Raw genomic sequence first — 18,055 nt, 5'->3', positions numbered from 1 at the left:
CCCTTGACTGTGCTCTTACCCCGACCTCCTTGTCACCTTCAGTCAGCCACCATTTTCAGTCCTACTAGAGGCCAGGCACTGTGCTTGGCACTGTGGATAGGGCAGTGAACAAAATAGACAGAGATTCCTAAAAGTTCCCTGGTGGCTTATCAGGTTAAGGATCTATTGTCATCACTGCAGCAGCTCAAGTCTTCACTGTTGCATGGGTTTGGTCCCTGGCCTGGGAATTTCCACATGCTGTGGACATGGCCAAGAAAAAAAAAAAGATAACTAATCTCAAGGAGCTTAAGCCAAGTAGGGGAAGACGGTCAAAAAACAAGCAACTGCAAAATGACATGCAAAATTGAAGCTGTGCTTTGGAACAATCTCCCTCCTGTTTCTCCCTTTGTTGCTCCTTATTGATTGTCTATATACTCAAGAGTAGCTTTTCCTTCCACATCTGCTAAGGGATCACATGAGTTCACCTGAGACTCATTACTGTTACCAGGGCCATGAGGTTAGAGGTAAGCATGAGTCCTCTGGGAGAATGGCCTTGTGAACTCCCCCCCCCCCCCCAAATCCTGGAAGCCCTTTGGAAAGAGAAAAGGTCCCCATAGCCTACCAGGGCAGAAGCAAGCAGCCATCTTCAGTCCTCTGGCACCTTCCAGCTGAGTTAGTCTTGGCTTTCCCGCCCTCATCACTAACCTCCTGTTTTGGTCTCTTGGTCAGGCCTCCATCTCCTGATCATCCTTAGTTTGTTAGATGAGATAAAGGGAAATTGGCACTTGAACCAGAAAGCCCTGGGAGTTCCCCTTGTGGCTCAGTGGTAACAAACCTGACTAGTATCCATGAGGATGCTAGTTTGATCCTTGGCTTTGCCCAGTGGGTTACATATCTGCCAGTGTTGCCATGAGCTGTGGTGTAGGTTGCAGGAAAGGCTTGGATTCTGCATTGCTGTGGCTGTGGTGTAGGTTGGTAGCTGCAGCTCTGATTCGACCCCTAGCCTGGGAAATTCCATATGCAGCAGGTCCCACCCTAAAATACAAAAAGGAAAGAAAGAAAGAAAGAAAGAAAGAAAGAAAGAAAGAAAGAAAGAAAGAAAGAAAGAAAGAAAGAAAGAAAGAAAGAAAGGAAGGAAGGAAGGAAGGAATAAAGAAAGTCCTGCCCAGCAAACAGAAGAGATGGATAGGATGGGTATGGGTGTGAGGTGTGCAGGAAAACTCCCCTAACATAATGAGGACACCTTAGAAAGAACTTGACTAAACCATTAAGTACAGAGGATAGGGGCTAGCATGATCTCTGAGATAGGGGCAGCTGAGAAATTGGAGGTGATCCACAGACCCCTCAAAGTCACTGGTGGGGTCTGCTCTCTGGATGTGACAGACAAAGCCTGGCTGTGGCTGCCACCATGGTGACAACTGCTGACCACGTGATCCTGGGGCTGAGGGTTGCAGAGTTTAGCAAATAAAGACACATGACTCCATTAGATGTGAATTTCAGATGAACAATGAACATTATATACTTATGCTAAAATCATAACTATATCTCATGCAATATTGGGGACATACTTATACTAAAACATTTATTGTCTAGGTGAAATTCAAATTTAACTGGCATCCTGTGTTTTATCTGGTAACTTTATATGGGTGGGATGAAAACTACTAAGTTAGGAAAGGACTAGATTTTTCTGGGGGTGGATGGTCTGTTTCCAGGGGAGTAGAGCAGGACCAGTGGAAAGTGGGGCCATGGTCTGAGAGCAGGAAGAAGGATCTCACTGGCAAGGTACTCCATGAAGGCCATGAGGACCCCTCTCTGGGGGACTTGGAATTAGGATTCCCTCCAGCTCTGATGGTCTCTGAGCCTTGGAATCTCCAGGGATTTTGAAAAGATGGGAGGGGGATGATGAAAGGGGATAAGACTAAGAATCAAAGCACCCAAAGAGCTTTGACTGTTTCTTTGCTTGGTGTTAGGCTGGTGGGATGCATGAAGATGTATCAGCTGGCCTTCCCTGTGCAGATGGTGACTCAGAGCTTCTAGAATATTCCAAATGTTCACACTGTCATTCATTCTTCCCTTGAGTTTCTGACCCTCATTCTCCAAGGTAACACTGCTTGGAGGGAAGCCCACCCCAGGGCAGGCCCAGTTGAACTCTGGGCTTTCTTGCCTCACTGCCCTGCCCTGCTCTCCCCATCCTTCCTCTTAATGACAGTGACAGCAGTGTTCCTACGTGTGGACACCATTTCACAGCTCACAAAGTGACTGGCCATCTGTTCCTTGTCTGGATTCTCACGAGTCCAAGAGAGAGTCCTTCTCTCCTATTTACATTTGAAGGAAACAACCCCCAGAGATTTGGCCAATGCCAGCCAAACAGGTCAGGCCTTCACCCTGTTCAGGCATCTATATAATAAATGTCTGTGCAAGCCTGCTGTGTGGCCTGTGTTAAGGGGCTGAGCGTGTGAGAACAGCAAGACCCAGTACCACAGTTTCTGCCCCCAAGAGCTCCCAGACCAGGGAGGGAGGTGGAAGTTTCATGGTCAGCAGATGGACAGACCCATGGAGAGGCAGAAATAACAGAACACAAGTCCTCAGAGCTGGGCCAAGTGTGAATGAGGACACCTCTCAGGGCCGGTTCCATGGAGACAGTGACCACTCTGCATCCAGGCATTTTTCCTCTGCAGCATCCTCTTTTCCAGTTGGCCACAGTCTCCATTTGCTGCCTTGACTCTGTCCCCTGGACGTGTCCCTGGGTTCCATGCACTTGGCTCACAGCCCACCCCAGGCAGGCTGAGGCCATGGCAAGGAAATGTGGTTCCTGTCCCTCCTAAGCTCTCTTGGGGCCTCACAGGACCTTCCCCTTCCACTCCCACCTTTTGTCCTGTAGAATGTTTCATAGAATATCAGGGTTGAGGGGTACAAATTAAGAGTTTAGGATTAACATATACACACTACTATACATAAAATAGATAACCAACAAGGTCCCACTCTATAGCACAGGAAACCATATTCATTCTCCTGTGATAAACCATAATGGAAAATAACTTGAAACAGTATATATATATATATATATTCATATATATATAACTGAATCACCTTGCTGTTCACCTGAAATTAACACAACATTGTAAATCAAGGATACTTCGATTGCAAAGAAAAAGAGAGTTCCCGTCGTGGCTCAGCAGAAACGAATCTGACTAGCATCCATGAGGAGGCAGGTTTGATCCCTGGCCTCACTCAGTGTGTTAAGGATCTGGCATTGCTGTGGCTGTGGCGTAGGCCGGCAGCTACAGCTCCAATTCAACCCTTAGCCATGGAACCTCCATATGCTGCAGGTGTGGCCCTAAAAAGATTTTAAAAAAGAATCTGTCATGGAATTCCAACTGGAAGCAAGTTAAAAAAGAGCTGGTGCTGTTTTTGGTGGGAGCTGGCAGGTGCAGAGCCTTTTGCTCAGCCCCCACCGTGGTTGCCCCTGCAGCAGGGCTCTGGAAGCCCAGGGTCAGCCAAACACATTTAGGAACCAGCAACAAGCTTCACGAGCCGTCATGGGGCCTGCTGGTCCCACAGATCCCCTCTCGCAAATGGTGGCCCAGACTAAGCCTCCAGTTTGCTCTATCAGCCTTGTGAGAAGGGTTACTCTCTTGCCTGGCCCACTATCTATCCAGAGGCTGAGCCAGAATCTTGGCCATGACCAGTGGCTCCTGTGTCCCATCCCCTCCACATTAGGCACCCAGGCAGGACTGCTTTCTAGCTGCTAGAGCCTTCTCTGTCCCCGGCCTCTCGCCTGTGTTGGGGACTTAGGGAACTTTGTTCCCTGATGGGGGAAGCAAGTTTCCCTACCAGGAGCCTGGATAAGGCGTGGGCTACCCTGCCCCCAAACAGTGAAGTCAGTGTCAAGGGGAGAGATCTGGGCCAGCCGGTCTTTCTGTGCTGGGGACAGTCCACTTGAGCCCGACACTTAACACCATGTGGAGGTGGAACTGGTCCTGCAAGTAGGTGTTAGAGAGGAGGACAGGGTGAGCCTGTGTGTCAGTCACGGGACAGCTGGGTCCTTGGGCCCTGATAGTCACCCTGTGCCTGACAATCATCCTTCTGTGGCCTTTGACAAGGTTACCAACCCTGCTGAGTAGCTGATGGCACCTCCTCAGGGCCCCCAAGATTAAGCACAAACTCCTCATCCTCATGTCCGGACTCTTGAGAGCTTGGCTCTGCTGCCCTTTTCAGCCTCCTTTCTCTCCAGCCCCTTCACACAGCTGCCATCCCAGCCAAGCTAGTGACCTGACCCAACACCCTCCACATGTTTCTTGTGGGACTGGATGGGACAAGACTGAATGCAAGGAAGGTATGCAGGCCAAGGACGGTCTCACGGTGGTCACTCACCAACGGGGCTCCCTTGTAGGGGCATCTGAGCCTTAGAGAGGAGAGTGCCCATGTGGGACCTCTGCATCCAAAGACACACCCAGAATCCAACTGTTTCCACCATCCTGACTCCCACCAGTCTTGCCTGAACCACCATCACCTCTGCATGGATTATTGCTGTTAGGCTCTCAAAAGCTTCCTCCTTCTTCTCCGGCTCTTTAAAAACTGTTCCCTGGTGGCTCAGTGGGTTAGTTGTCACTGCTGTGGCTCTGGTTACCGCTGTGAAAACAGGTTTGATCCCTGGCCTGGGGACTCCTGCAGGCCAAACAAGGGAAAAACTCCACAGTGGCACCTCATCTCACTCAGAGCGAAAGGCTGAGGCCTTTGGCCTGCTGGCCCCACCCAGCTCTCTGACTTCACCCTCTCGGTTCCTTTCCTCTCACTCACTCAACTCCTCAACACCTGCTAGGCACTTTAGGGTCTGTGCCCTGGCTGTGCCCTCTGCTTGGAACAGTCTCAGTCCAGACAGCCGCATGGCTCGCTTCCTCATCTCCTTCACCACTTTGCTCAAGTGCCACCTTCTTGGCCTGACCTTCCCTGACCACTCCTTGTAAAACTGCGAAGCCTGGTCTTCCTACTTAACCCCTCCAACACTCTGGATCCTTCTTACTCTGTTCAAACTATTTTTCTTTTTCCATAGCACGTATCACTTTCAACACACTGTATAATTAGTTATGTAATTAATCCCTATCATCTGCCTTCCCCTACCAGACTGTAAACTTCACAAAAGCATGACTTTTTAATGACTTTGTTTTGCTCATTGATATAACCCAACTCTAGAGCAGTCCTTGGTATAGACTATGTCCTCCATAATTTTGTGTTGCATTAAGAAACCCTTTCAGGAGTTCCCGTCGTGGCTCAGTGGAAACGAATCCGACTAGGAACCATGAGGTTGCGGGTTCGATCCCTGGCCTTGCTTGGTGGGTTAAGGATCCAGCGTTGCCTTGAGCTGTGGTGTAGGTCGCAGACATGGATCAGATCTGGCATTGCTGTGGCCGTGAAGGCTGGCAGCTGTAGCTCTGATTGGATCCCTAACCTGGGAACCTCCATATGCCGCGGGAGCGGCCCTAGAAAAGGCAAAAAAAAGAGAAAGAAATCCTTTCATTCTTTCATACTTGCATCTACCTGGCCTGCCACACACACCTAGCTTCTTTCATATTCATACATCTGCATTGCACACAAATGTGTACTTAGAGATGCCACCTGACACGGATATACAAACATGTATTGACAACTAGATGTATAGTTATCTTTGTACAGATATACACACATGCAAAGGCCTCATGTGCACCTATTCATGCATGGAGAAATCACATTAAAATTTTTTTAAATTTAAATTAAAATTTTTTTAGGGAGTTCCCGTCGTGGTGCCGTGATTAACGAATCCGACTAGGAACCATGAGGTTGCGGGTTTGGTCCCTGCCCTTGCTCAGTGGGTTAACGATCCGGCGATGCCATGAGCTGTGGTGTAGGTTGCAGACGCGGCTCGGATCCCGCATTGCTGTGGCTCTGGCGTAGGCTGGTGCCTACCGCTCTGATTGGACCCCTAGCCTGGGAACCTCCACATGCCTCGGGAGAGGCCCTAGAAAAGGCAAAAAAAAAGACAAAAAAAATTTTTTTTTAATTTTTACTTTTTAAAAAATTTTCTAATTTTTATTTTTTTCATTGAAGTGTAGTTGATTTACAATCCTGTGATAATCTTAGTTGTACAGCAAAGTGATTCAGATATATATGTGTGTGTTTGTATTTATATATATATATATGTTTATACACACATATTCTTTTTCAGATTCTGTTCCCTTCTAGATTATTACAAAATATCAAGTAGAGTTCTCTGTGCGATGCAGTAGGTCCTTGTTGGTTATCTATTTTATATAGAGTAGTGTGTATATGTTACTTTCTTTTTTATTGTGACCTTGGGGGAACTTTTTTTTTTTGCAAAAATTCTATCATAAAAAATTTTAAACTTGTGGAATAGCTGAAAGACTTGTACAGTGAACACCCACCACCTAGATTTATGGATCATATTTTGCTATATTTGACTTATCACACATCTGTCCATCAATATATGCCCCTGTCTAGCCATCAGTACATCCTATGTGCATTTCAGAGTACATTGCAGCCATCAGTACTATTTAGCCTTAAACACTTCAGCATTAATGAGAATTCAATATTTGTTTACTTTTTAGGTAAACTTTGCATACAGAAAAATGCACAAATCTTTTTTTTTTTTGGTCTTTTGTCTTTTTAGGGCCGCACCTGCAGCATATGGAGGTTCCCAGGCTAGGGGTCGAATCAGAGCTGAAGCTGCCAGCCTATGCCACAGCCACAGCAATGCAGGAACTGAGCCACATCTGCCACCTACACCACAGCTCATGGCAACACCAGATCCTTAACCCACTGAGCGAGGTCAGGAATTGAACCCGCGTTCTCATGGATGCTAGTCGGGTTCGCTAACTGTTGAGCCACAACAGGAAATCTGAAATGCACAAATCTTAAGTGTGTATTTGCTGAGTTTTGATGAATGAATTTTTGACTTGTGTAACTCAAAAAGAACATTGTTGTCACTTCCAAATGTCCACCATGCCTCTTCCTAGTCAATCTCTAAGCAGAGGCAACCACTGCTCTGAGTTTTTCACTACAAATCACTTTTGCTTGTTCTAGAATTTCATGAACACAGAATAATTTGATATATGTCCTCACATTTGTTTATGCATTCAATAGAAAATTGGTTTAGCAGCCATCATACCCTCACAGATCCCTAGGCAGATCTGCCAGCTCTTTATGGAGAGTAATGAGTACTCCTGGACGGAGCAAGAGGCCGAAGATATTGCTAAGCATGGCCTGTGATCTCCTGCTCCCCATCACATTGTCCCTGAGAGACCATAGACAATTGGGCCTCATAAACAGAAATGTAAGCTCCAGGTGCCATGTGTGCCCTGGGCTCCTCCCGGCTGCCCTCTTACCCTGTCCACACTGGCTATGGAGACCTCTCAGCAGCCCCACCCCCAACTGAACTCACTTCCCACACTTCTCTATGCAGGTGTGCAAGGGGGTGTCACAATCTCAGCCTGGGCTGGGCCCAAGTGGGTAGAAGCACAGGTATGTAGACAGCTGGAAGGACTACAGAGGCAGCATGCCATCCTGTGATCCTGGGGAGGGGGGTGCTGGGGGTGGAGACTAGGCAGGGGCTGAAGAAGAGAAGCGTGAAGGGAGGAGATGTTGCAGGGCCCTGGGCAGTTGGGGCTGGGCAGCTGAACAGCACTTATCTATAGCCACCAGGACCCTGGGCATAATGCTCTTGCCCTCCAAGAAGGACCTCAAGAGCACGCTGGAGGTCTTTGCTGTTTTCCAGTGGGCCCTCTCTGCCTTTCTTATTGGTGAGTCTTCAGTCTTTGGCAGGGTGACCAAATGTCCTGGTTTGTCTGCAGCTAAAGGGTTACAAGGTTTAGCAGGACTCTCAGTGCTGAAACCTGGGTTGTCCCAGGCAAATCAGGACAGTTGGCTGCCCTGGCCTGGCACACTTGGACACGGTACTTGTGGGATCTTGATGGGTATGGGTGTGTGCCTGGGCAGGAATGTGTGTGCATGTGTGTGCCAGCCCTGTTGCCAGTGTGTGTGTGTATGTGTGTGTGTGTGTGTGTTTGAGCCCTCCAGGGTTTACACTGGGGCATGGAGGACATGTCTGGGGAAGCTGGGGGGCAATTAACTGGAGGACTGCCAAGAAAGTGGGCTTAGCTGCAACCTCGGAACCTGAGCAGACCATCGGTGCAAGACAGTTGTCCTAGCAGCAGAGGGAGCTCTGAAAACTTCTTTTGCAAAGGAATTCAGCCATTTATCCATCCAGTTTTCCTACTATCCGCACCACAAATCCTTTGGGAAAGTTACTTAGATGCTGGCTATGATGTTCCAGGTGTTGAAGCAAACCGTCTCTATGGGAGGGGGGCGTGGAACAAAATTCTCACTTTTTACGTGGTTCAGGTGAGTACTGGCTGGAGGCAGGGGCATGAGCTAAATGCCGTTGTAAGATATCTGGGAAGGAAGAGGGCAGTTAGGCCCTGGGAGCCTGGGGCTTGCTGGTGAATAGGGAGAGTGGTCTGGAGAGCAGTGAATGGGGGGCTCAGAGGACTGCCTGGGGTGGGTGTCAGGCCCCCTGAATGCTGAAAAGAGCAGTGCTAACCTAGGAATGTTGGGCAATCAGAGCTGAAAGGGACCAGGAGAAAGGAATTCATATGTATCAGCTACTTACTTTGCACCAGGCGTTTTCACAGCCATGGTTTCATTTTAGCCTCATGCCATCCTAATGGCTACACACATGCCTAATGATAGCTTACACTCATAGTGTATTAGCTAGCATTTACTGCACTTTTTTATTTCATGCCAGGCACCTGATGTGGCTAAATCATCTCCATTGTACAGATGAGGAAGCTGAGGTACATGCAGTCTAAGTGGTCTAGCCAAGATGGCAAGGCTGGAAAGTGGATGAGCTGACCAGGGGGTGGAGTCCACAAGAGCCTATGAGTTCCTGTCTCTACCTCCTGTATCTCCCCTCTTACTGCTGATTGGGAGGCTGGGTGTGGATGTGGCCCTGGAGTATGTGTCAGACCTGAGAGGAAGGAGGAAGTCAGGCCTTCTGTGTATGTGAACATTCCTGACTGAAAGGTGAAAGAAGTCAGCTCTGAATGGCCACTTTGAGGACCAGGGCCCTGGCTGGGCCTCTGCACTCTCTGTCCATGTGGCCCAGGCCTTGGGGTCCTCTCCTCAGTAAGGCCAGAGTCTCCCATCTGGCTGAAGGGGCAGCTTCCCTCATGTTCATGCCTCCAGCTGCTGGGGCTTAAAACCATCCTGAGGTGAGTCTGCCAGAACTGGTCTTTTCTAAGCTGGACTGCTCCCCTACCTGCTTTGTCAAATGGGCTGTGGCTTTAGCATTTTGTGCTACTAGTCTTCAGGAAGAGCAATTTCCCTTCCTGGGCTGGGCTGTCTTCCACTTGGTTAATGTGGCCAGCTTTCTTTCTCAGCCCTGGCTCTAGGGTTCTCAGAAACCAGTCAGTGGCCTTAGGGTGCTTACAACTAATTCCTGCCTGTAGATCCTGCTCTGATCCAGAAGCTTTTTTTTTTTTTTTTTTGGTCTTTTTTAGGGCCACACTCATGGCCTATGGAGGTTCCCAGGCTAGGGGACTAATCAGAGCTACAGCTGCTGGCCTACACCAGAGCCACAGCGACACCAGATCCGAGCCACGTCTACGACCTACACCACAGCTCATGGCAATGCTGGATTCTTAACCCACTGAGCGAGGCCAGGGATCAAACCAGAGTCCTCATAGATACTAGCTGGATTTGTTAACCTCTGAGCCACGATGGCAACTCCAGAAGCTTTTTTTTTTTTTTTCTTTAAACAGCATATGGAAGTTCCCAGGCTAAGGGTTGAGTTGGAGCTGCAGCTGCTGGCCTACGCCACATCTCCTGGTGTTGAGAATTGAATCTGCATCCTCAAGGATACTAGTTGGGTTCCTTTCCACTGAGCCACAATAGGAACTCCTGATCCAGAAACTTTAAGACGTCATTTTTCTTGAGTTCTTGTCCTCTCTCCACAGACTTGCCTCACTACCATCCCAGCTCCTCCCTGCTTCTGTGTTCCCATGAGAGCAAAGTCCTCAGGACCTAGGTGCTGACACTGCCTTGGGGGAGAAGCATGACCGCTATGCAAGGCCACCCTCGGCTAGGCCCACTTTGGGGGCTGGAGCCTGTAGGCTCGTATCTCTCCTTCCTTGAATGTTGCTCCTCAGAAGTAACCACTGTTAACAGTTTTTTTGTGTGTGTGTATGCATCCAGAGCTATGGACACACAAACATGCATGCCACATGCATGTCTGACTGTCCCTATGGGGGGGGTGCATGTGCACACACACACACACACACACACACACACACACACACAGCCAAGGGGCAGTAAAATACAGGTGCTAAAAACACAGTATCTGAGAAGTTTCCTTGTGGCCCAGGGGGTTAAGGATCAGCATTGCCACGGCTGTGGCACAGGCCACAAATGCAGCACAGGTTCAGTCCCTAGACTGGGAATTTCCATGTGCCATGGGTATGACCAAAAAACCCCCACAAACAAACAAAAAAAACGCAGTGTCTGGAGCCATACTGTCTATGTTCCAATCCCAGCTCGACTCCTTATTATCTATACTCCTTTAGCAAGTCACTTATCCTCTCTGAGGCATGTTTTCTTCATTTGTCAATGGGCAGCATGTGAGAGTGATTAGTTGGGCTGGCCTATGTATGGTGTGGTAACCAACTAACATGGAAACCTCAGTGGCTTAACTCAGCAAATGTTTATTTCTCATTCATGTTAAGCATCCAACACACGTTGGTGGGCGTCTGTGCTCTTTGCAGACGCAAATGTTCAGGCTGATGGAGGCCCCTCCAAACTCTGATGCTGCAAATTGTGGCTTCAGAGATGACCACGGTAGGGGCAGGAAAAGGAACAGAGGACTCATGTACACTCCTTCCTGCCTCCACCAGAGCGACAGGTGTAAAATACAATGAGCCTTATTTTGAACTTTGTTAATTTTGAGGTTAAGCATCTTTTCACGTATTTATCGGCAATTAGTCTTTCTTTTTCTGTTAATGGCCCATTCATGGCCTTTGTCCCCTTTTTCTGTTAAATGCGAATTGACTATTAAAGAAAATTAGAAAATCAGTAAGGAAGGAAGGATGTTCAGGGAAGAGAGTGGGCATCAGCTGACAAGGCTGGAATGAGGGGAGAGCATAAAGCATTCAAGGAGCTGCCAGTGGGTAAGTGGGACGGGGGCGGTAAGAGACACAGAACTGATGCCAAATACATATTGAATGAATGGATGAATGAATGTATGGGAGACAGGGTACAGAGAAGACAGGAGAAAGAGGCAGGGGACAGATTGCTAAGGGCATCGTCAACCAAGGAAAAGTGTCTGGACTTTTTCCTGAGGGCCATGTGGAGCTGTGATAGGATTTTTCACAGGACAAATGGCATCAATTGGTGTTTTCGAGAGTTCATTACAGCTCTGTGTAGCAAACTGATTCTAGGAAGAGGCTGTTCCTATAATCCAGGTCAGAGATTATGGTGAATTGGACCAGCCCAGTAGTAATTGCAATGGAGTGGAGAGAAGACGAAAGAAGAGGAGTCAAGAAACTGGAGTAGGAGTTCCCGCTGTGGCACAGGGGGTTAATGATCTGGCTTGTCTCTCTGGAGATGCCGGTTCCAATCCCTGGCCCGGTGCAGTGGGGTAAGGATCCGGGTGTTGCTACAGCAGTAGTGTAGGTCACAGCTGCGACTTGGATTCGATCCCTGGCCCAGGAACTTCCATATGCCATGGGGCCGAGTGAAAAAGGAAAAAAAAAAAGAAATTGGAATGGAGTTAGTAGGACTTGGTAGTTAGATGTGGGAAAGAGAAAGGGAGGAGGGGAGACTGAGGGTTTCAGGTCCCTGTGTGAGCAGGTGGAGGGCAGGTGGAGCAGGGAAGGGCGAAGGACAAGAGTGGCTGAAAGGGGAGTGAGTAAAGAAAGAAGTGTCCAAGAGGGCTCTTTTTTTTTTTTTTTTTTTGTCTTTTTGCCTTTTCTAGGGCCACTCCTGCGGCATATGGAGGTTCCCAGGCTAGGGGTCTAAGCAGAGCTGTAGCCACCAGCCTATGCCAGAGACAAGCAACGTGGGATCTGAGCCACGTCTACAAACTATACCACAGCTCACGGCAACGCTGGATTCTTAACCCACTGAGCAAGGCCAGGGATCGACTCTGCAACTTCATGGTTCCTAGTTGGATTCGTTAACCACTGAGCCACAACGGGAACTCCCCAGAGGGCTCTTAATTAGAGCTTGACCTTGGGACGTACAGAGAGGGACCCTGAGGCAGGCAGAAGAGCACTAGGCCTGGGCTTCGGAGAGGGTCCAGTGCTTGTCCCTCAGAGCCTCCCAAGGTCTTTACGCTGTGAGTCAGCGATGGAATCGTATCCATTTGGACCCTAACGACCTTGAGAGAAGACCCTCACACGAAGTCTGTAAGGAAGATAAGTCATACTGGTATTGGGATCTTCATCTGGCAGGTGAAGTTCAGTGGCTTGTGTGTGGTCAGACTCATGCTAAGTGGCAAATCCAGGATTCGTGTCACTGCGGGGCACCCCACCTGAGGCCACACTCCCTCCCAAGGTGTCCTGAACACCATCTGGGTTCAAGCAAAGCCTACGGTAGAGAGGTCTCCTCCAGCCTAGACTCAGGCCTCCCTTTATTTCTTGAAAAGGTCAAGTCAGTTTGTAAGGAGTATATCAAAAGCCTAGAAGTGCTAGCTAGCTTTTGCTCCTCCCTTTGATCCGTTCCCTAGAGGCGGCCATTCTCAACTTTGTTAGCTCTTTCTTCCATTTACCTCCATATGTCTGAATTTTACTATTTAAAATTTCTAAATATTACTATTTTCTGATGTAACAATTTTAAACACTGTCACTGACTTCCTAATATGGAAGGTGAGAATGTGGCTCTCTATTCGCTGTTGCTAGAGCACTCTCTTCCCCGTCCCCGTCCAGATTGCTAGAGCACAGGTTTTAGTTATAACACCTGACTATGCCTAGGAAATATTCTCCTCAATTAAGCTCTTTAGTGCACTAATCTTAGTGCACTAAAGAGCTCAATTATATTTCCTTTCTCGTTCAACTAACTTCTCGTTTTCCCTGGAATTCATAATTGCCTCATTTTAAATCTCTTTAGTTATCTATTAGCTATCCATCTGTTGTCACTGATTCATCCCCAGACCTTCCACAAACACATCAGGAATTTCAAAGTCTCCACTTTTCCCCCACTTTTTTTTTTGTTTGTTTTTGCTTTTTGGCCATGCCCCTGGCATGCAGAAGTTCCCAGGCCAGGGACTGAATCTGAGGCACAGTAGTAACCAGAGCCACAGCAGTGACAATGCCTGATCTTTAATCTGCTGAGCCTCTGGAGAACTCCCTCACTATGTTTTTCATTTCTGGAGGACATCGCTGCTGGAGCCAGGCATCCCTGTTATATAGTCTGGTCTCATGCACTGCTGACACCTCCAGGGTCCTTGAGACACCTTGGGTTCATTCTCAGGGTTGTGCAAGGGTTAGGTTACTATTTGCCTGACCCTGAAAGTGGATGTTGACTCGAATTTTGTGCCCTGGGCACCTTGTTCTCCTCAGCCTATCCCTGGCCCTACTCATTTCCTTTCTTTGTTGGATCCCTTTTTTCCTGGATCTCATGCCTTGTCAGTCTTGCTTTACTCCCTCATTTTGGTAGAGCACATCCTCTAGTAGTTTCCTAAGAAAGGGACATGGGAGACAAACTGTCTGAGACTTTATTCTCCCTTCACACTTGATTAATAATTTGGTTGCATGTAGAATGTTTTAGCTGCATCTAGCATTAAGGATCTGTGTCTAGAGTCTCTTTGGTCCATTTTTTTCCCCCAAAGAATAATCCTCCTACTTTCCAGCTGTGTGGACAGAAGGGAGAACATCTGTTTTTTTTTTTTTTTTTTTTCTGCTTTTTGCTTTTTAGGGCCTCACCCTCGGCATATGGAGGCTAGGGGTCTAATCAGAGCTGTAGCTGCCGGCCTACACCACAGCCACAGCAACACCAGATCCTTAATCCACTGAGCAAGGCTAGGGATTGAACCCGCAACCTCATGGTTCCTAGTCCAATTCATTAACCACTGAGCCATGATGGGAACTCCAGGGTCTGGGTTTTAACTACTTCTTTGATAGACTTTCAATCAAGCCCTGTGCCCCACATCTGCTTTTGTGAAAGCCAGTATCTCCAAAATGGCAGTCTTTCCTAGATTCTCCACTCCAAACAGGCTTGCTTGCGTAGGCATTCCCCTTGCAGGTAACTAGGTTTCCACTTTGTTCTCAGCCAGGGAATTCTTCCTCCGCCCACTGTCCAGCATGCCAACATTTTTCTGATAGCTCTCCTCCACCGTTGGCATCTCGCTAATTCCCTTTTTCCTTGCATGATCTCTATCTTTGAAAACATCCTTATGGTAATTTCCATGAGGCTCCAGCAAGGAGGTGAGATAAAAACTTGTGTTCAATCTGCCATGTTCAATTAGAAGTGTTTTCTGTCTCTCCTAACCTTTCTCTTGACCCACTTTCTCTCGCACAGTCTTACTCACAGTTGTTTTAAAAACTGAGTCCGGTAATAATTCTGAGTGTGGCTCTCTGTGACTCATCTCCACGAAGTCTGTCTCAGCTACTCTAACCTACGTTGTTCCTCTCTTGTTGGAGCCTGACACGGCCCAGTGCCTTAGTCTAGCGTAGCCTGAGTTCTCCTGTTTCTTCTTTGCCATGTTGTGTGTGCCCAGCCTGGCTGAAGGTGGGAATCCTCTTTCTCTGGCACGCCTTCCACCGACGGCTCGCAGAGCTGATGTGGACAGGAAAATGTGGGTTGGAGGAAGACTATTCCTGGCTGTGTCTTTCTAGGACTCCAAGCCTCTGGTGGCCAGATCAGTGTGATATAGCACTGGCTCCCTGCCATTGAATGAAGCCCAAAGTGGTGCTGGAGCAGGTCCTGGGAGGGGGTGGGGAGAAGGGGGAGAAGGTTGACTGCATGGAGCACGGCTGAGGAGGAAAACACCTTGCCTTCTACAGCCAAAGCAGGTACCCAAGACCAGAGCGGGGGGTGCTGGGGCCATGTGCATGTAGGCCATGTGCCAGAGTGAAGAGGTGAGAGTGTTGAGAGACCCTAGCTGACAGTGTGCATGACCTTGGGGTGGCCAGAACGCTGGGGCCGGGGGAAGGGAGGGACTGTCCAGAATTCGTTGACTCTGGCCTGGGCTCCCTCCAGGAAGCACCGTGCTCTTTGTCAACCTCTACCTGGTGGTGTTCACATCATACTGGCCTGTCACTGTGGTCATTCTCACCTGGCTGGCTTTAGACTGGAAGACCCCAGAGTGAGGTAAGGGCCCTGCTAGGACTGTGTTGCTACCTGCCATACCCTCTTTCTTTCTCTTCGGCTACTTCTGAGAGGATCTGGCCAATTCCCAGTTGGCCCTTCAGCCTGTCCTTGCCTGGGCTAGAGAAGGTGAGGGAAGGAGTCTTTTCAAGGCCAAGTAAGGCCCAGATTAGAACTGGAATGGGTTAGGGGAGACATGGCTAGTAAAGCAGAGAGCTAAGCCTGTCCTAAATTGACCCTGTGGTCCATCCCCAGCCTGGGTGGCACATGAGCGGGCAGGACACAGCACGGGGAAGAGCACCCTGAGGTAGGCCTGAAAAGGCCCTGAAGAAGACAACGGAGGTGGGCAAGACTCAGCTATATTGGCTCTGTTTTCAGGTGGCCACCGGTGGGCCTACGTGAGGCGTTGGTGCCTATGGAAACAGTACTGTGATTACTTCCCACTCAAGGTGGGTAGCTCCGGATCCCCAAGTGGGCCCTAGGCCCAGCCCCAACTCCCATGCCAGCAGCGGGGTTAGGGTTGGGGGCAGAGCCTCATTCACACTGAGGCCCATGAGGGTGGCAGGTGAGAATGTCGTGGCTGGTGGCTTGGGGAGAGATGTGCATGGCCAGACACCACAGTCCTTTCCTTTCTCAGTCTCTGGCCAGAAGAGGCACCCCCTCTCTGGCTATAGCCCTCCTGAGTCCACTTTCCTCCACAGCTTTTGAAGACTCATGATCTCTCCCCCAATCACAACTACATCCTCGCCTGCCACCCTCATGGACTCATGTCCCAAGCATACTTTGGCCACTTTGGCACAGAGATCTCGGGCTTCTCCAAGATCTTTCCTGGCATCACTCCTTATGGCCTCACCCTGAGTGCCTTTTTCTGGCTGCCTTTCCTCCGAGATTATATCATGGCTGTAGATGAGCTGGCTCCCAGGACATAAAGCCAAAGAAAAAAATGGCTCCCCAAGGGAGAAGTGCCGGGTGAGTGGGTGACAACAAGGCCAGCTCTGCGACCCACTCTGGTCTTAAAAAGCTACCCTGGGCTCAGCTGCCTGCTGTGAGGCTCTCCCCTCCTTGGAAGAGGTAGGGGGAAAAGTTAGGAGGTTTGGGAAGTGGCCGGCGACCTTTGGCTTTTTCTGCCTGCCAGGGGCCTGCTCTGTGAGCCGATCCTTCATAGACTTCCTACTCACCAAGAGAGGAGCAGGCAACATGCTGATTGTGGTGGTCGGTGGCCTGGCTGAGTGCAGATACAGCCTGCCAGGATCTACCACCCTGGTCTTGAAGAACCGCACTGGCTTTGTACGCATGGCCCTTCGGCATGGGTAAGAATGCATCTGGTCCAGACTGGGGAGAAGGGTCCCAGAAACCCAGAGGGGAAGAAGGATGGGGTTTTGAGGAAAGGATATATATATAAAGGGTGGGGGGAGCCACATCTGTGGTGGAGTAGATCCTGGATCAGGTTCTGGAGACGTTTCTGCTTATGAAGAAAGGCCAGTGGGCCACCCCGGAGCCCAATCTCCCTCACAGCACCTTCTCATCTGGGCCAGGCCCTCTATGAAAGGTGACTGGCTGCAACCTCATCTCAGAGGGCCAACATTACCGTGTGAGCTAAAGGGAAGAAACCTGAAAGGAATGGCCTTTGAGTCTCATCTTCCAGTGTTTCAGATGTGTGTTTACAGGAGGGTCTGGGACTTAATTCCCTTAGCTTGCTGCTACTTGGCCCTCACAGGCAGCCTGGGGTGGCCCATGGGGCCCTCACACATAGCCTGGACCTGCACCCAGTGGGGTTAGGGCTGAGGAGCCTATAGGCAGAACTGGGGGAACCACAGGTGGTCAGCATGTCTGGCTTTCAGCAGGGGCTCTACCTTTCTGGCCATCAAAGAACATACTTTTCCTCTGCAGCGTCTGTCTAATCCCTGCCTATACCTTTGGGGAGACAGAACTCTACAATCAGCACATTTTCACTCCTGGAGGCTTCATCAATAGCTTCCAGAACTGGTCCCAGCATCTGGTACACATCTACCCTTGTGCTTTCTATGGGCGTTGCTTCACTGAGAACTCCTGGGGCCTTCTGCCCTACGCTCGGCCTGTAACCACCATTGGTGAGTGGGCTCTTGTTCTGGCAGCCTCATCCTGGATATAGGATCCAGTCCTAAGGTTGAACCTTGGCTCTGGCCATGTCCAGAGGCTGGGAGGCTGGCCAGGATGAGGGGAGGGTTGAGCGGGGGCGGCAGGGAGGATGGGGAGAGCCCAGGCTTGAGGGCTGAGGCCCACTCTGAGGAGCGAGCCATTCTGACGCTCTTCCCTTTCCCCTTCTCCATGTCCCCTGGCAGTGGGGAAGCCTCTACCCCTGCCCCAGATTGAGAACCCGAGCCAGGAGACAGTGGCTAAATACCACGCGCTCTATATCAATGCTCTGCACAAACTGTTTGATCAGCACAAAACCAAGTATGGCTTCTCAGAGACCCAGAAGCTGGTGATAATTTGATGGACATCCCCCTTGGCTTCTCAGACTGGCAGGAAGGTATGGAACTGGTGGAAAAGGAGGACCAAAGTCACCTGTATGGCTTCTGGGCCTAATTTGGCCAGTCCTCAGTGTGATGGGCATGGGGAGGGAGGGTTGCTGGTTTGGCTGTTTTCCCTCTTCCTCTTTCATCCCTCTCCCCCTCCTGGCTCTTCTCTGCCTTTTCCTTGGGGCTACAAGGGAGATGGTCCCAAAGGCAGGAAAGGCCTTAGG

The 18,055-nt window shown here is 49.5% G+C and overlaps 1 protein-coding gene across 1 annotated transcript; it reads left to right on the top strand.

The window, feature by feature from the left end:
* The first annotated feature begins 7,687 nt into the window (after positions 1 to 7,687).
* On the top strand, positions 7,688 to 17,806 carry AWAT2 (acyl-CoA wax alcohol acyltransferase 2). Its single transcript, XM_047763923.1, is given in 7 exon segments — positions 7,688 to 7,772; positions 15,223 to 15,333; positions 15,709 to 15,779; positions 16,032 to 16,233; positions 16,463 to 16,640; positions 17,221 to 17,420; positions 17,652 to 17,806. Coding segments are annotated over 7 exon segments (1,002 nt in total).
* Positions 17,807 to 18,055: the final 249 nt, after the last annotated feature.

Source organism: Phacochoerus africanus, chromosome X (assembly GCF_016906955.1).
Source record: "Phacochoerus africanus isolate WHEZ1 chromosome X, ROS_Pafr_v1, whole genome shotgun sequence".
Lineage (NCBI taxonomy): Eukaryota > Metazoa > Chordata > Mammalia > Artiodactyla > Suidae > Phacochoerus > Phacochoerus africanus.
This window is presented reverse-complemented; position numbering and strand designations above follow the sequence as displayed.